This window comes from Anopheles nili, chromosome 2 (assembly GCF_943737925.1).
Source record: "Anopheles nili chromosome 2, idAnoNiliSN_F5_01, whole genome shotgun sequence".
NCBI lineage: Eukaryota > Metazoa > Arthropoda > Insecta > Diptera > Culicidae > Anopheles > Anopheles nili.
In genome coordinates, this window is record NC_071291.1 from 75,424,954 (window position 1) to 75,441,047 (window position 16,094).

Consider the following 16,094-nt stretch of genomic DNA (forward strand, 5'->3'; position numbering starts at 1 on the left):
TCGCAGCAGACACGCAGACACAACCGGTTGGCCCTTTTTCCAGGGTTGTTCCTATTTCACATGACAAGAATAATGAACTGTAGGAATCCGGTCGTCGCCGGAGGACGAGCGGCTGGAATTAGGACGTTGAAAGCGCTGCACGGGCGCAGGGGATGAAGGTTATTAATTTTCTCATTCGCATGCAAGCGTTCTGCGAGCGTGCTGAAGCCCGGCTACAGGGAGGGAAAACTGAGACGAACATAAAAAAGGAAAGACGTCTATCAAGACGTCGTCGGGCGAGTGAGGTGCAAGGAGGAATGTAATCGCTGCGAGACGGCACGCGGGCGCGGGTTCTATGTGCTAGGGTAAAGTATAAGAAAAATGACTGAGTTGCCATTTTTATCCGATTTCCCGCCTCGCCTACCGCACGTTCATCGCCACCGAAGGATTTCCCCGGGCGAGGCTTAACTGCAGCATCGCTTGAGAGAAAACAAGCAAAAAAACAGAAAAAACCGTCTCGTGAGCGGAGAAGAAAGCGCGTACAAAACGCTTTCCAGCTCGCAATGAAGAAGAGTATCGAACAAAAAATAAACAGCCATCTCCGCGTGTTTCTTATTGCGCAAGATGTACGCACGCGTTTCCTCCCGGGCGATTGGGCGAAAACTTGGGCTACTTTGATGCGTTTTGGAACCTGACGGGCAGCGTTGGCTGTGCTGTCGTCCTAAAGGCTCCGTGGTGGAATAATGGCTGCCTTGGGGTGGTTCACTCTCCGATACGATCGCAGCAATCGGTTACGTCGAGATCGAGCAGTGAGTCCACGGAAATGTCAGGAAGCTCCCCGAGCAACTGGTAGCCACCCGGGCTTGAGGGCTTTGAATGAATGCCGTGTACCTCGGCGGGTACGGTCACGAGCAAATAAATTCTCGCTCCTGAGCTTCCTGCGGGCCTCCCACTCTTCGTGCTGGTGCACGAAGGGGTAACGAGGTAAGTTTGCTGATAAGATCGACCCGATAAGGCGCAACCAGAAGCGGCGGTAGAGCACTTGCTTGCTGGCGAACCCCGAGCTGGGAGATGTTTTATTCGAAGCGCCCTATCCGGGCGTGGTGGGCGGGAAATTTATTGAGAGATTTACCAGCGCACGTTTGTTGGAGGGCTGTAATTTTCCCGACCGCAGCATGCGGGTCGGTAAACACACACAAGCACACAATAAACCCTTGGGGCCGGAGATGTTGAGGCATCCCCAATCTTTCGCCAACTATGCCGGGTGCGCTTCGGCAAGCTTACGAAAAGTTTGACAGAATTACATATTTTAAGTGCGCGCTCTTTCGTTTTTTTTTCAAGCGCAAAAATGCGCCGATTCGAGACCGTTCGCCGCGAAGAAAATCGAATAGCGCCCGTGATTGACGTGCCGAGAACTTGGCCGCACGAAAGTTTCGCCTAAGAATTCGGACCTGCGGAAAAGCTCATCATCTATCACGGCGGCACGCAATCTCGGCCTGCCGATAACGTTCCACTTCCGGTGTGACGTGGGGAGCATTTTGCTTCCGTTGCAGAAGAAAGTGTGGCCAAGAAGCCGTGGCCGTGGTTCAAAACTTTCCTTTTCCACTCGTGGACCCACGGCGCAAATGAACTGTAAATGAGCGACGCTTTTAATTAAATTCAGCGTCGAAAAGTTTGCGAGTTTTTTGTTGTTGTATCTTTTCCGGTGTCGCTTTTCAAAGTGCGCGTTTTCCACCTTTCCTCGTGTGGGCGCAGTCCGTCCATCACGTGTCATTGTGGCACCGCACCGTGAGTGCAAAGTTAATCATCCGAAACTGATCCTCTCGGGAAGGCAGGGTTTGGCTATTTTTTACCCTGTTGTTGCTGCTACGTCCTAGCTCCGGAACTAGCGTGTGTGTGTGTGCGCGTGTGTGTGAGTGCAGGTAAAAACAGGTCAATTTGCTCTGGCGTTGGTTGCACGAGCGCCGTTGTTTATTTCACCATCGTCAAGCCACACCATCCTCGGGCGGGTTCTTATTGACTCATTCCGTTGCGAGAAGATTCGCCAAACGGAAGCAATCGTTCCCATGATGGGGAAAAAACCGGAACTCCTTCGGAACTCGCACGCCACGTGCCTTCCCACCATCCAACGCTTGTCTCGCTGCTCGGAAATGCTGACAGTTTGAAAGTGATTGAACTTTTTCGTTTTTGCTTTGGTTTGTTTATCGTTCTTCTCTCGCTCTTTTGTGGGCGCACCAACCCAACGGAAATGCAGGGGCGAAAACCACCCTTCGAAATCCGCTCCCGGATTCGAAAGGTGATTGTGTTTGCTTACGATAATAACCGAAAAACCCTCTGCCCAGCAGCGTGGATGGAAAATACAAACAAATCCCAAACAAAAAGCCACCCTTGCTTGCTTCGACGGGAGTGAGAATAAAAAAGCTCCCCTTTTCCCGGGCCAGAGCACTTCCCGGAATGAAACCGGCGCAAGGGTGGACCGAGTTGGAGTGGAAACTTCCATCCTTACGTGCACCGATATGTTGCTGGAGCAAATCAAACTAAACCACCCTTTCAACCGCACACACACACACTCACACATTCCGGAAAATCTTGGGAAATGGTCGACACCGAGGAGAAAAACTCGCGCCATCACGGGAAGTTTCCTTTTTGGATCAGAATCGGAGCGAGGATGAAAAATTACTTTCCTATTTGTTTCCTACCTGTTTCCTGTGCAGTGACATTTCGGTTTGATAAATATCTCGCCCACGAGCGTACAAGGTGTGTGTGAGTGTGTGGTGGATCGTTTTTAGGATTTCCTTTTACCACCGGTACTGCCGGAATGGGTTTTTTGTTTCTTCCCAATGCTGCCGGTGCCTTTTCAAAGCTCCGGAATGGAACTCGAAATGAGACTTTCACCCAAGAAACCTTCACGCCTCAGGGGAGGTTGGGTGATATTTGCGGGTAAAAATAGAACCCACCAGGCACATACATACCCACACACGAGTACAGAGCACTCGACAGGGTGAGAAAAGTGATTTCTCGGCAGCAATGTCACACCCAGCCCAGAGTAGTGTGGCTTTGTGTGAACGTGTAACCTAACGGTGCTCCAACCAGTTTCAATGTTGGTCCTTTCGAACCTTCCTTTCCCAATGGTAGTGTTCGGCACCTCGTTTGAAGGCGGGAAAATCAATAGTTGATTACTTCATCGTCAGGGTTTGGGTAGTGGTACTCTCTCTCACTCCCAAAATGCGTCTCTTATGAAGTGATTTGGCCAATAGTGATGGAAGCTTTATCATTACTTTTCATTCGCTCGCTTTCGTAGAGGTCTTTTGGAAGACATTGGGGGAGGTCTGGAATATGGCTATGATAACACTGAAAGCCACTCATGAAGGGCGTACGTGCAGCGATGTGATTCCTCCCGGATCGGCAAGCAAATCGTAAAATGCATCCCGATGAAACGACCCATGCTTGTTGTAAGCTTGTTTATCCAAACTACTCCCCCAGGCCGGGCAGAAACGAGTTGTCCACTTGTGTGCGGGTTTTGGGCGAAAAGCGAATTTCGAACGTCTTCTTGCTTGGGAGACGAGGGGGATATACGAGCAGCGGGGATGTGGTTTTGATAAATTTCTTTCGATTGAAAGGATCCCAACAAAGCCTGTCATATTTCGATTCGAAAATGTTGTACAAACGGTGCTCGCTTTTTTGTTGTTGCTTACGTGATTGTGTGTGGGCAGAGTTTCATGCAGTAGTAGCACGGTGCTAGCTGGAAGTAGTCTTTCCCCTGTTTAGAATGTGATCGTGGTCTAGCTGGATGGAATGGGACCGAGAAGCAGGTTTCCCTTGGCTGCCAAGCGTATGGTTTGCCATTCAAATCCTCCCGAACAATGACCGGAAAACAAATTTTCCCAGCCATGCAGAAGCGCCCAGATAAGCGACCAGCGTGCCGGGCTCATCGTTTTTCCTCCATTTCCGGGGCCGGCATTGTTTCGGATGCTGAAAAGCGCCATTCCTGCTCGTTCTAAGTCCACCCACGTGTGGGCAAGCTGGTGGTGAAAGTTCAAACATTCGTCCATCCGTCAGTGGCGAAAGCAAGCACGTGAATCGTGAAATGTGTGCACCTGTGCGAGTCGCGCCGCTCCTTGATTCCAATTAATCCCATAAATTGTACCCGCCCGTGGATGGTGCGCGATGATAATTTGTGAAAATAATTGGAAAAGAAATCTAATTTCCTCTTCGCGCGATTGCGACGGGATGCAAGCGATTCGGTAGCTTCACAAAAGAGCAGCACACGAACGAGTCCCATCGTGCCGGTATATTGAAACATCCAGATGAAGGACGAATTGCGTTTTTTTTTCGCCTGCAAGCCTCTTTTATTCGTAGCAATAATTTTCGACAGCGCAGGATGTTACCTTTAAACTGTATTTTTCTTTTCCGTGCGAGTCCTGTTGTTGTTGTTGTTGTGCACCGAAATCCTCCATCGCTTTCGATTTCTTTCGAGCAAGGAGCTTCCTCCCGAACCATTCCCCATTCGACGATGTGAAGACGTTTTAATCCAATTTAAGGGATTTCGTGGTGCGCGAATCCCGTCTACGGGAGGGGATCACGAACAAAAAAAGACATGAAAAGAAAAGAAGCCGACCCACCACCGGGAAATGGGCTGCTCAAGGATGCGTAATGCTCCCAGCGGATGGGAAGCGAAAGGGTCTGCACTGCGTGAGGAAGGATTTTCTTTCCCGGGAATCAGAAAGCCCAAAAATAATCCCCCATTTTGCCGATGTAATCCAGCATGTCAATACAACTTACCATACGAGGCGACGAAGCAGCGAAGGCTTGAGCTTGGCTTGGGTTCGCGTTTGCCATCCGGTTTGCCTGGATTCGGGCGCTTTTATTTTCCCGAACAAACGACTGGGACCGTTTTTCCTGCACCGTTTTCTTCGTCTATAACTTTTTTTTGGGCTGTGGCTCGTCTCGAGATACAATCAATTTGACAAGAGATAACGCACACTAACGCTCACCGGCCGGGAAAGATGACAAAGCGGGATCTTCGCTAGGATTTTTCACTCACCGCCCAAGGTGGCTAAGATGAACTTTGGGGACTTTGGTGACTCTGGTTGCTAGGATTAGTTACCGGTCCGGTGCCCGTGTAATAAGGCTCATTAGCTGTAACGGACGCATCGTACTGGGACTTATGGTCAATTGAGGGCAAACTCTGGCCATCTGGACGAGTTGTTTGATGGTGACCAATCCCAGTGCTTGTTTGACGTTAAAACCGTCCTTTCATGAATGGGTCAATTAACGTGATTTTTGCTCAACCACCACGACACCCATTGAGTGTCATTTCACAGAGCGCAACCAAGCGCAATCCAACTGCATTGAAAATTTACCAGTGCACAATCACCAACGCACGCATGGTGATGCACCATTTATGGGTGCTCTTTGAAGGCCACGTGACCGAGGACCGATCCCTGAGTTTCCCCGAAAACCACCCGTGATATGTACCATCTGTCGCATGGACGGGACGAGTTCACGAACGGTCTGCACATCCTGTCTGGGGCGTCCTTAAAGGCCGACCGCGGCTACACCCGGGTGCAACATCGGGTCCTTCTCGGTACACCCGGTTCCGTGACGACTGCGGTGAAGTCCCACTAAAGAGCAATTAATTATCTCGCTTTCCGCCAAGGATTTCGGTGGCAGTGTGCGCGGACTCAACCCGGCAAACTGCTGGTGCACCGTCTCGAGTGCGGGATAAAATATGAGTCGGTTTTTCGGTGGAAAACCCCGAACCCACCGGGACTCAAAGAGTTCACGGAGCACTCCCAGCGCGCCTGTGGTGGTTTTAATTTTCCAATTTTTGCTTCTTTCACCTCGTAGCCAGCCCAGAGGCCAGAGCAGGGAGAGTGAAGTTAAAAAAAAACTGCACACCATCAGCCGAACACACAACAGTTGCCGTGACATGGGCCATAAACAACCCATCGGGGTCGGTTGGCAAAGCCCGTCGCAGACGAGGGCCGAAGGGCATGACATTTAGGATGTTATTATTTCAACGCCCACAATTAATTATGCGTAACGACGGGACTGCTGACATGACACGGTACTAATGTTATTCTTAATCTTCTCTTTCACTGCTTCTTCCAGTGTGTAGGGCTCAAGTTTCTTTTCCGGGACTCGCCGAGAAGAATGTTCTTTTTTTCTCCTTAGTTTTTCATCATCGCGATCTTTGGCAGCGCGGAAGCTGGGAGATCCTTGCCATATCGGCATACGTTTCCACTCGCCGAGGAAGATTGATTGTTGCCAAATGATTTTAATGCAGTTCAGAGGAGCCAGCGCCTATAGGCAGTCATCGAGAAATGATTTGCAGTTTTCCTTCCGTTGTATCACGCAATCACTTAATGCAAATGTTTATTCTAGTACTTCAAATAACAACTCTCCGCACCGCTACTCAGCTTCGCGACCGATGATCGGTTGGCAGGTGTTGACGTTGCCAAGCACGCAAGAGGACAGTCGCTCACTGAACACCTGGAACGGCCCGCATCGGCGTTCCAGTGGAATCCAGAGCGTACAGCTGACGAACCGGGTGCAGGACTGTGGATGTGGCAGCGACCCAAATGCGACGTTGTTTTTGCGACAGAAATCACTAGGGATGGAACTGTCTGGAGCGGCCGTGGTCGTGGTCGTAGTAGGACGCAGTGTTACCTCGCAAGAGTTGACATCTCCGGGCAGGCACACGTACAGGCGCTCGGAGAAGACGAATCCACGGCGACAGGAACGCTCTCGGGCTCGTCCCAACAGGCAACTCACGTACTTGCCACAGTCCTCAGGATGTAGACGCGTTCCAAGGATAATACCGCGGCACATGTCCCCGGGTAGGGGCACTTCGTCACCATTTTTGCGACACGTGCGCTGGTTACCGGGCACACACGTGATCTCGTCCAGGTCGAAGATCATGTCGATGGGACATGTTTCCTCGGTAGCGACCTCCTTGAAGCAGGTGATGTACTTGTAGCAACTGCTCGGATGCTGCAGGATACCGATTAACAGGCCTTCGCACGGGTTCTCCTCATTATTCGTCGATTCGTCGGATTCATTGCTTCGGCTATCGATGGACGATTCTTTGGATTGAAGTTCTGGTCTTGGGCGACCTTGAACGGTAACCACCTGCTGCTCACTGACCGCAGCACCAAACAAAACACCTGCCAAAACAATTGCTAGGATCGACTTCATGATTAAGTCTTCTTTAGGCACAATAAACCACAACGTACAGGCTGCTAGAGTCTTCTGATAGCGAGTGTTCGCACCAAACAGTTTATATACATCGTTCCCAGGCGGGCGATGATCCAAATGAATTCTTGTAAATCAGCGTAGATGGCTGATGTGGCGAGGATTAGTCGGCAGGTTTGTGTTTCAGCCATCGAGCCTGATAAGCCATCGAGCCGTGCTTATCGCTTAACAATGCTCAAGCTTCCTGCAGTTCCCGCCCTCGACGGTACAGATTGGAGAAGTGATTTTTGTGGCCCTGATCAATGCAATACGATGCGATCCAGATCCATAATTCCTGTGCAGGATGCCTTGAAGATTAATAACGGCACCGTTAATCTATGATAAAAACAATCACGGATGCAAGTAATGATGCCGAATCATGCTTCCGCGGTGTTTGGTGAATGAAGTAATGAATCGTCTATGAGTAAATATGGGTAGGAGCAGGTGTTTATTTGGATTCAAATCTCGCTTAAAATATTCGTTGATAAAGATAAAAATAGATCCTTACAAAAACGACCAGCTATCAGCGGTAAGAACAGTCAAACAGTGTACAAATGTTAGAAATGGTATCGCATGAAATGTTTCAACAAAATTGAAATGTATTGAAATATTTCATTCGAGTCTAGCTTAAGTCAGTTGCAATGGTGAAACATTTCAATGAGATCCATTGCGCCTAGAAGTGCGCAATGTGCATATATATTGTGCATACTAATGTGCATCTCTTTGCGAGCTAGGCGTCTTCTGAATATTACTTAAGTATACTTTGTAAAAAGCGGGTAGTTTCTACCACCTACACAGCGTGTTTTTCGAATTAAGGCTTTTGCAGCCTTTGATAGTACGATCGTCACAATACCAGGTAAGAGATTACGCTCGCGAGATTGCGGGAATGCAACAAATGCACTTCTAGGAAAACTGTATTCCCTTACGGTTGTTACGGCCTCTCGGATCCCTAAGCACAGATCGCTTATCATGTGATTGTGGACCAATTAAAATGAGACCAGCTATCCAGTTATCATCGCAGTCTTCGTTGTGGTATGATCGGGCAATGAGCTTGCGAAGATGATCGCTCACGCAATTGCCTTGTTCAGTGTGGCTTTCTGCCTTAGTGGGTCAGCTGAAGCGTCCTTGGAGGCGCTTTGTCAAGGTGTCCGGTTCGCGACCTTTCCACACCCGACCGAGTGCCGGCAGTACGTGGTGTGCTTTCAAGGTCAAGCGAACCTTCAGCAGTGTCCTGCCGGATACGTCTTCAACCCACTGGTGCTGTTTTGTGTGCTAGAGTCACAATTCCAATGCCCTCCGGTGACTACACCGACACCTGCGCCAGCGACCTCTACGGAAGCTCCCAACAGCAGCAGCAGCACTTCTGGAACTCTCGAGTGCGTCCACCGTCCATCATGGGAATCGTTTTTCTGTCAAGACGCGCGGAGAACCTTCGTCGCCAATCCCATGAACTGCACGCAGTACATCAACTGTCGATCGGATCCCCCGAGCAATAGCCGATGCACCGACGGAACTGTCTTCAGCGACGCGTATCAGGATTGCCTCCCAGGAGACGGTCATCTTTGTTCGTTGGCCACCGTTAGCGACCAATTCTGCGAGAACCGGACGGACGGAAGCTACGCTCATCCATCCCAGTGCAATCGATTTGTGAGCTGCGTGCGACAACAGGTGCGGCTCGAGACTTGTCCTCCATTTTTCGTCTTCGATCCATTAGTGGCACATTGTGTGAAAGGTAGTGCAGTCACATGCTCGAGACTGCTGAATCGTCAATAAGTACCTACTAGTAGGGTTCGACAACCAGCACGCGGTCTGTTTCGTCTGCTTATCGACGATGCTGCATTTCAAGAAGTTTGGCAAATAAATATCATGTCCATTTCCAACCTAACCGGGGGTTGTTTTTATTTATATGTGCTGCCTTTGATGATAGAATAGCTCAGTTTGACGTGGACAGAAGCAAAAACATGGTGCAGTTGCGGAAGATCTTACTGAGAGTTGCTTTGATCGTCGGTTTCTGCCACGAATGGACGAATGGCCAAAGTGACTCGTGTGCTGTTGAGCTCGAGCTGTCGGCGAATCCATCGAATTGCTTTCAATACTATCGTTGTCTGAGTGCTAAACTGGTCCTGTTTAGGTGCTCTGGGGGTAAAGTATTTAACCCAACCAGCAAACAGTGCGTTTTAAGCGATGAGTACGCTTGTAACGCTTCGCCAACGACGTCAACAACGGAGGATCCCACTGTAGAGATCTCGACAACGGAGGATCGGACTACGGTATTTCCGACAATAACGACCGAATCTTTAGAAGCTCTTTCGGGTCTTTGTCGAGACAAGCAGAACGGCGTCGTACCCCATCCAAACGACTGCGATGGTTATGTCGTTTGCGAGCTTGGCAAAGCACGTCACGATAAGTTATGTCCACAAGGTCAGCAGTTTTCCTGGAAGAGCTTATCGTGTGGCTCCGATTATTCCTGCAACGAGTACTTTACCGATTACGGAGTTACACTCGAATCAGAGGCATGCAGCAGACAGTCGCATGCTTTCGCCACGCATCCATTCCGCGTCGATGCGTTCGTGGACTGCACACGGCTGGTCTCACGAAACTGCTCTGATGGTACGATCTTCCGTTCACAGTATCAACGATGCCTGCCGGGATCAGCCAGCACGAACGAGCTGAAGAGTGTATCGGCCAACTGTGGGGGTTTTGGGCAAAATGCACACCCTTTCCTGTGCGATCAGTTCTTCAAGTGCTTCTTCTGGGTGTTCGCATCTCAATACACCTGCCCGAAGGGACAAATCTATAACGCGCGCATCAATGAATGTCGACCGGGCAACGTCCAAACGTGCCAGCTCACATGAACTGAAGCAACACGCAAACGATTCGGTTGGCGGGAAACTAAGCGATAATAAACGGTTTATTTACCATGCAACTCTTCGTGGTTATCGCCGGGAATTTGCAGCTCGCGACTGATAAGATTGCGTGGCGGATCGCTGCGCATTCATGCTCTTCCGGTTTTATCACAGCGTGTAGCACAGTATGCCTATCAGCAGTACTTTAAATGCCAACGTCAGATAGGGATTGCTGGTCATTGTGTCCACGTGTTCAGGCTGTTTTGCCAATTCCGAATTTCGCATCGAGGGCCTTTTCTTGACGATGTTTTTCACCTCCGTATGGGCGCTGTCGGAAAGAGACGTAACGATAGCAACACCAATCACACAGCCACGCAGTTTGTAGTACCTTGCTTACCTTCTCTCCGGCTCTGGCAGGACCACGGTTCGCCTACGAGACCACGCCGGAAGCAGGAAGAACGTCCCTAACCGGCCTTTCGCCACGTCCCACCGCTCAATTCGTGTGTCTTCGAGCGCGTGGCAGTTGGAAAGCAAATAAGCGAGCCCGACAACGACAAACCACCAAGGTGACGAGCTCATTTCACACGACCTACTGCGATGTTGAACGCGACTGGCACAAGACGTGCAAGAGGACGAAGCAGACCCTGCGGATAAGCGTCCTATCGGTGCGGCGCAGCGAATGATAAGGCAGCGAGAGTGCGATAAGTGTTATGTTTATTGATTTATTTGGCGATGGGAGGCCACTACAAAGGTACAGAGGACTACAGAGGACTATAGAGCGCTACAGCGGGATGCACGTCTCCTGATTGCCCGGCGCGCAATCTCGAATGGCACCGACGAAGATTTGGTTCGGAGGGCAGGTGAGGATCTCGGTGACACCGGAAGTGCAGCGGATGAAAAGGTAGCACAGCAGCGGGTGCGTGTAATTGCCATCAGGTCGTCCCTCGCACACAGAGATGATCGGCGGTTCAGTCGTAACAGGTGCGAGACTACAATCGGCCGCATTACCCGTAGCACACACGAGGAACTCCGGATGCAGAATCTCGCCTTCAGGACACCGCAGAGCCGACGTCACACCAGACGTACACATGAGGAACAGTTCACAACCTTCTGGATGTGGCAGAACGCTATCTGGTTGACCAACGCACAGATCATCCAGTAACGAACAGGTGTTCCCGTTGCCAGCCACACAGGATTGTGTCGCAATTTGGAAGATCGTGCCTGGTCGGCAGGACTCAAGTATGGGTTGTGAGGCTTCACACCGCACGAACTGCCGGCAGTCGGTAGGGTGTGGATAGATGAGACCATCCGGACGGCCATCACACATTCGCTCGACCGGATCGAAGATGCATGTGACTGAGTCACCTGGTACGCAAAACTGTGCGTCTGGGCGTAGAATTTCGCCAGGAGGACAAGGCTGAACGGACACAACGCCTCCTTGACACCAGATGAAAACACCACATTCATTTGGATGTTCGATCACCCAGCCATCTGGGCGACCCTGACACACTTCCCCGATGAAGGCACAGGTATCGGTGTTGCCCGGCCGACAGGTTGCGGTTGCAACATCCAGGATGTGTCCTGCAAGACAGTTGGACACCGTCGATTGGCCTCCTTCACATCGCACGAACCGGTTGCAGTCGTTCGGGTAAGGAAACACTGCCCCATCTGACGCCGACTGGCACATGGTTTCAACCGGAGCGAACTGACAGGTGTTGGTATCTCCAGGTACACAGAACATCGCCTGAACGTCCAGGATCTGGCCAGCAGGACACCGTGCGGCTATGGCGTTGCCTCCAGAGCACACCACGTACAAGTCACACTCATTCGGGTGTTCCAGAATGGCACCATCCGGCTGACCAACGCACATGCCTTCCGATCGAACGCACGTGTCCGTGTTCCCAACGACACATCCACCCAGCTCCGGGTTGAAAACGGTTCCCGGAGAACACACCTCGAACACGGCTTGACCCGCAACGCAGTTGATGTACCCAGTGCAAACGGTCGGGTGAGCGATTGGTGCGTCAGGAAGACCATAGCAGAAGTTGGTCAGTGGCTCGCAGGTGTCGGCAAGACCTGGAATGCAGGATCGCGTTGGTGCGTTGTAAATCGTTCCAGCCGGGCAGCTCTGGACAAGTACGGCCTCGGCTTGACACGTCACGAACAGCGCGCAATCTGTTGGATGTGGAAAACGCGTGTTGTCCACCTGACCCAAGCACATCCGTTCGATCGGCTCAAACGTGCACGTATTCCGATCACCTGGTACGCAGAACTGAGCATCTGGTCGTAAGATCTCTCCAACTGGACAGGCGTTGACTGTGGGACGACCATCCTGGCACCAGATGAAGTAATAACAGCTATCTGGAAGCGGTAGAATTGCTCCCTCGGGTACGTCCGCACATACACCGGTCAGAGGCGTGCAGGTCTGCGTATTGCCCGGTACACAGCCCTGCTCGGGTGCGATGAAAATGTGCCCTGGTGAACAGTCAATCTGCAGAGCAATGCCTCCCGAACACTGCACATACGCTCCACAGTCCACTGGGTGTGGAAGTAAGAAACCACCATCTCGTCCTTGACACATCGTTTCGACTGGGAAGCGTTCGCAGGTGGCGATATCTCCCGGCACACAGAATTGCGCCTCCACACGCAAGATCTCGCCAGGTGGACATGGACGGACCTGCGCGAGGCCTCCCTGGCATAGGACGAACATACTACACTGGAACGGATGCTCCAGGACTATCCCGTCCGGTTGCATCGTACACAAGCCTTCAGTGACGAGACAGGTGTCACGATCTCCCATGGCACATGAGCCGGTTTGTGGATTGAATATGGTTCCAGCTGGACAGGTTTGGATGGTGGCTACGTCGTTGCTACACGAGAGGTACAGCTCACAGGAGTCCGGATGAGGTACGACTCCAGCTGGACGACCAATGCACGCCGTTTCCACGTCACTATATTCGCAGGTGTCTCGATCTCCTGGTACGCAGAATCGGATGTCCGGTCGGAAGATCTCGTTTGGTGGACAGACAAGCACGGTCTCTTGTCCAAGTGAACAAAACACGAACAGATGGCAATCGTTTGGATGAGGTCGCAGATCATTGGTCACGCCACGACAGAGTCCTTCTACGGGCTCACAAGTGGCGGTATTACCAAGAACGCACCGTCCCTGCGCTGGGTCGAAGATTTCCCCACGCCAGCACTCATTCACGGTGGTGTGACCATTTAAGCATTCCAGAAATAGGCGACAATCGGTTGGATGAGGCAGCACGCCATCTGGCTGACCCTGGCAGGAGTTGGCCACGTCTAGCACTTCACAAGTGTCTCGATCGCCTAGCATGCAGGCGTCGTGCTGACGAGACCAGATTTCAGCTGCTGGACACTCGAATTTGTTGGCCTCACCAAATATACAGAACACGAATTTCCAACAGGTGTACGGGTGAGGATGGAAGGCATATGAAACACCCTGACATATCTGCTGCCAGTCTGGCTCGATGCGTTCTTCACACTGGTCCCGATCACCCGGGATGCATCGTAGCGAAAGCGGATCAAAGACGAGCCCGTCCGCGCACTGGTACACGATCGGTTGCTCGAACGTACAGGAAATGTAGACGTGGCATAGCGTGGGATCCGGATGTGGAAAGATGCCAGCATTCACACCGACGCATACGGACTCGGCGTCACCGGCGGCAGGAAACGGAATCAGTTCACTAGACGACAAACTGGGCCAGAACAGTAGTAGTATGAATAATAGGACCGATGGACCTCCACCGGTTGTAAGTGGTTGCTTTTGTCTCATTGCACTGGTTGTGAATTTGATACTGAGGTTCGCATCGGCTAGCAGGGAGCCATATATTGCGGATCACTAGGGCACGATAATCTATCTAGCCGACGCAATATAGCCGGCTAATTTGAGTTGCTTTGATGGCTTTCGATAGGCTTATCGTGGGTCACCGGAACAGCGATAGCGGGTACAATCGTTCGATTTATCGTTCCGTTCTGGAAGGGGCATAATGGGACCTTCGGGAAGTAATGAATGCCAGCCAAAAGACTGGACAGACCGTCTGGGTTGCATGCTTATGATGCAGGCTTATCACTTTATTGTGTTTTTTTTATTTGTGCAAAAGCAGAAGCTCCCATTCGGTTTGGTCGCTGTGACAGGACGACATGAGCGAACGTCCTGCAACATGCAGCAGCCCTGTGTGTCGTGTCGCGCAGCTACGAGCGATCTGGGAGGGGATGTGTCCTGTGCCATAAAGCTCATGTCTTTAAGGACATGAATTATGGCACCATGCTGGATGGTTTCTCCTCTATTCGAATGAACCCTCGCATGGGTCGGATAAAAACCGGGAGATTTCTCTCATCACAGTCGCGCGCAAAAGAGCGAGAGAACCGGCGGAAAAAACCGGCTCTCGCCGAACCCGACACGAAAACACCCGTCGGAAAATTCGGCACCCGCTCCGCTCGGCAGAAAGGGAAAAAAAGTACGAGCATCCGCACTCGAACCGCTGGCGGAGAGGATTTAGTACTGTTTGGACCGTGACGCGTTCGCTCGTGACGCTGGAGTGCGTGCGTGAACGGGAAAAACCACGGACCACGGGATCGAGGTCGGTTTTGTAAGGTGGTGGTAACATGGTGGATGAAAGAAAAAAAAAACAGCAACAGAAACAAGCAAAAAACAAAACTATTCTCTTACTAACAGTGGCCGCGTGGTTGAGAAAGCCAATTTTAGCCCAGTGGCACGTGCGTACCTCGATTCTAAGGTGTTTTGTGTGATTTAAACGAAAGTGACAGTTCAAGTAGGCTGGGTAGACTGCCATCCAAGGAGGCGCTGGTGCGGTTTCGGGTGTGATTTACAGCACTGGCCCTATAGTGGTACGGCACGGACAGATCCCTTCGCCAGGACATCCGACGGTGTGACAAAGAGGGTGGAAAAAGCGCGAGAGCTAGTGCGAGAGCGTACGCGAGAGCAAAACAGCAGGCACCCGACGGACAAACCACCGTCAAACGTTCATATAAAAAGGCGCACACACACACGCGCACATACTCATACACGCAAATGAACGCAGTGAGCCGTGCGCGGGAAGAAAATCAATAAATTTCACCCCAAGGTTATTCACACTCGGCTGCCCAGGCCAAACCTGCGGCGGGCTGGCAGGACACAACAACACGCGGCTTGGAGGAACTGTCCCGTAATACGTTCCAGTGGGAGAGAACGAGGAGGAAGGAGAAGCAGAGAGAGCCACCCAGAACAATGGGTTGCTGGTGGAAAGGACGAGGAATACCAGGACAATCCGGAATAAATTGAGCCTTCGTCGGTGCGCGGCTCTGGCTCTGTGCTTCAGTTAGTCTGTGCTTTTCTGCCGGTCCTATTTTGGGGCCTGAAAGGAGCTGTGTGTTCTAGTGTCCGTGTCTGCGCGCGCGTGTGTGTGTGTGTGTGTGTGTGTACACAAGTAAACAAAGGCCATCACGCCAGCGAAGAAAGCTCACTAAAGCGTTCAAGAACTAGAAAACCGTGATATCCGGAGGGACGTGACGCCCGCGGGGCTAGATTTCGTCCCACCGAGCCCGCGCAAGGATCACCACCAACCAGCCGAAAAAATAAACAAAGCGCCGGAAAACGAGACGAGAGACAAATGGGCCCAAGTCGTCCACCAGGACCGAAACGGGGCGCGTCATGAAAAATGTAAATTTCATTTCGAAACCATCCATGAAACGGACCACTTCCGAGGCGCGCCGAGTGTAGCGAGTGTCCCTTCGCCTGGCGTTCCTTTCGTCCTTTCGTGTGTCTCTGCGCTGGAGACTCGATGAATCCTACCCGTGAATCGGTGCGCTGTCCGCCGCGATGTTGGCAGTCGGTGCAAGTAAGTTTTTGGCCCAATTTTCCACTGCGACCGCACTGGGGGGTTTTTCCACCGGGAAAGAGACGTTTCGGTACGAAGCGCTGACAGCTGAACTGTTATTGGTGGGGCCTGTTTCAGGGGTTGATGGTGGGCAAAGAAACAAATCGCATCAACCATCCCCACTCTACCCCAT

General features: G+C 51.4%; 3 protein-coding genes across 3 annotated transcripts; 1 reads left to right on the forward strand and 2 right to left on the reverse strand.

Moving 5' to 3' along the window:
- Positions 1-6,393: 6,393 nt before the first annotated feature.
- LOC128730166 (uncharacterized) lies at positions 6,394-7,179 on the reverse strand. Its single transcript, XM_053823197.1, has one exon. It carries the CDS (start codon positions 7,177-7,179, stop codon positions 6,394-6,396), a length of 786 nt encoding a protein of 261 aa, XP_053679172.1.
- Positions 7,180-8,274: 1,095 nt separating this feature from the next.
- Positions 8,275-9,086, forward strand: LOC128730167 (peritrophin-48-like). The gene has a single exon (XM_053823198.1). The coding sequence runs from the start codon at positions 8,275-8,277 to the stop codon at positions 8,986-8,988; it is 714 nt and encodes a 237-aa protein (XP_053679173.1). The 3' UTR covers positions 8,989-9,086.
- Positions 9,087-10,842: 1,756 nt separating this feature from the next.
- On the reverse strand, positions 10,843-13,857 carry LOC128730168 (multiple epidermal growth factor-like domains protein 6). Its single transcript, XM_053823200.1, has one exon. It carries the CDS (start codon positions 13,855-13,857, stop codon positions 10,843-10,845), a length of 3,015 nt encoding a protein of 1,004 aa, XP_053679175.1.
- Between the last annotated feature and the right edge of the window lie 2,237 nt (positions 13,858-16,094).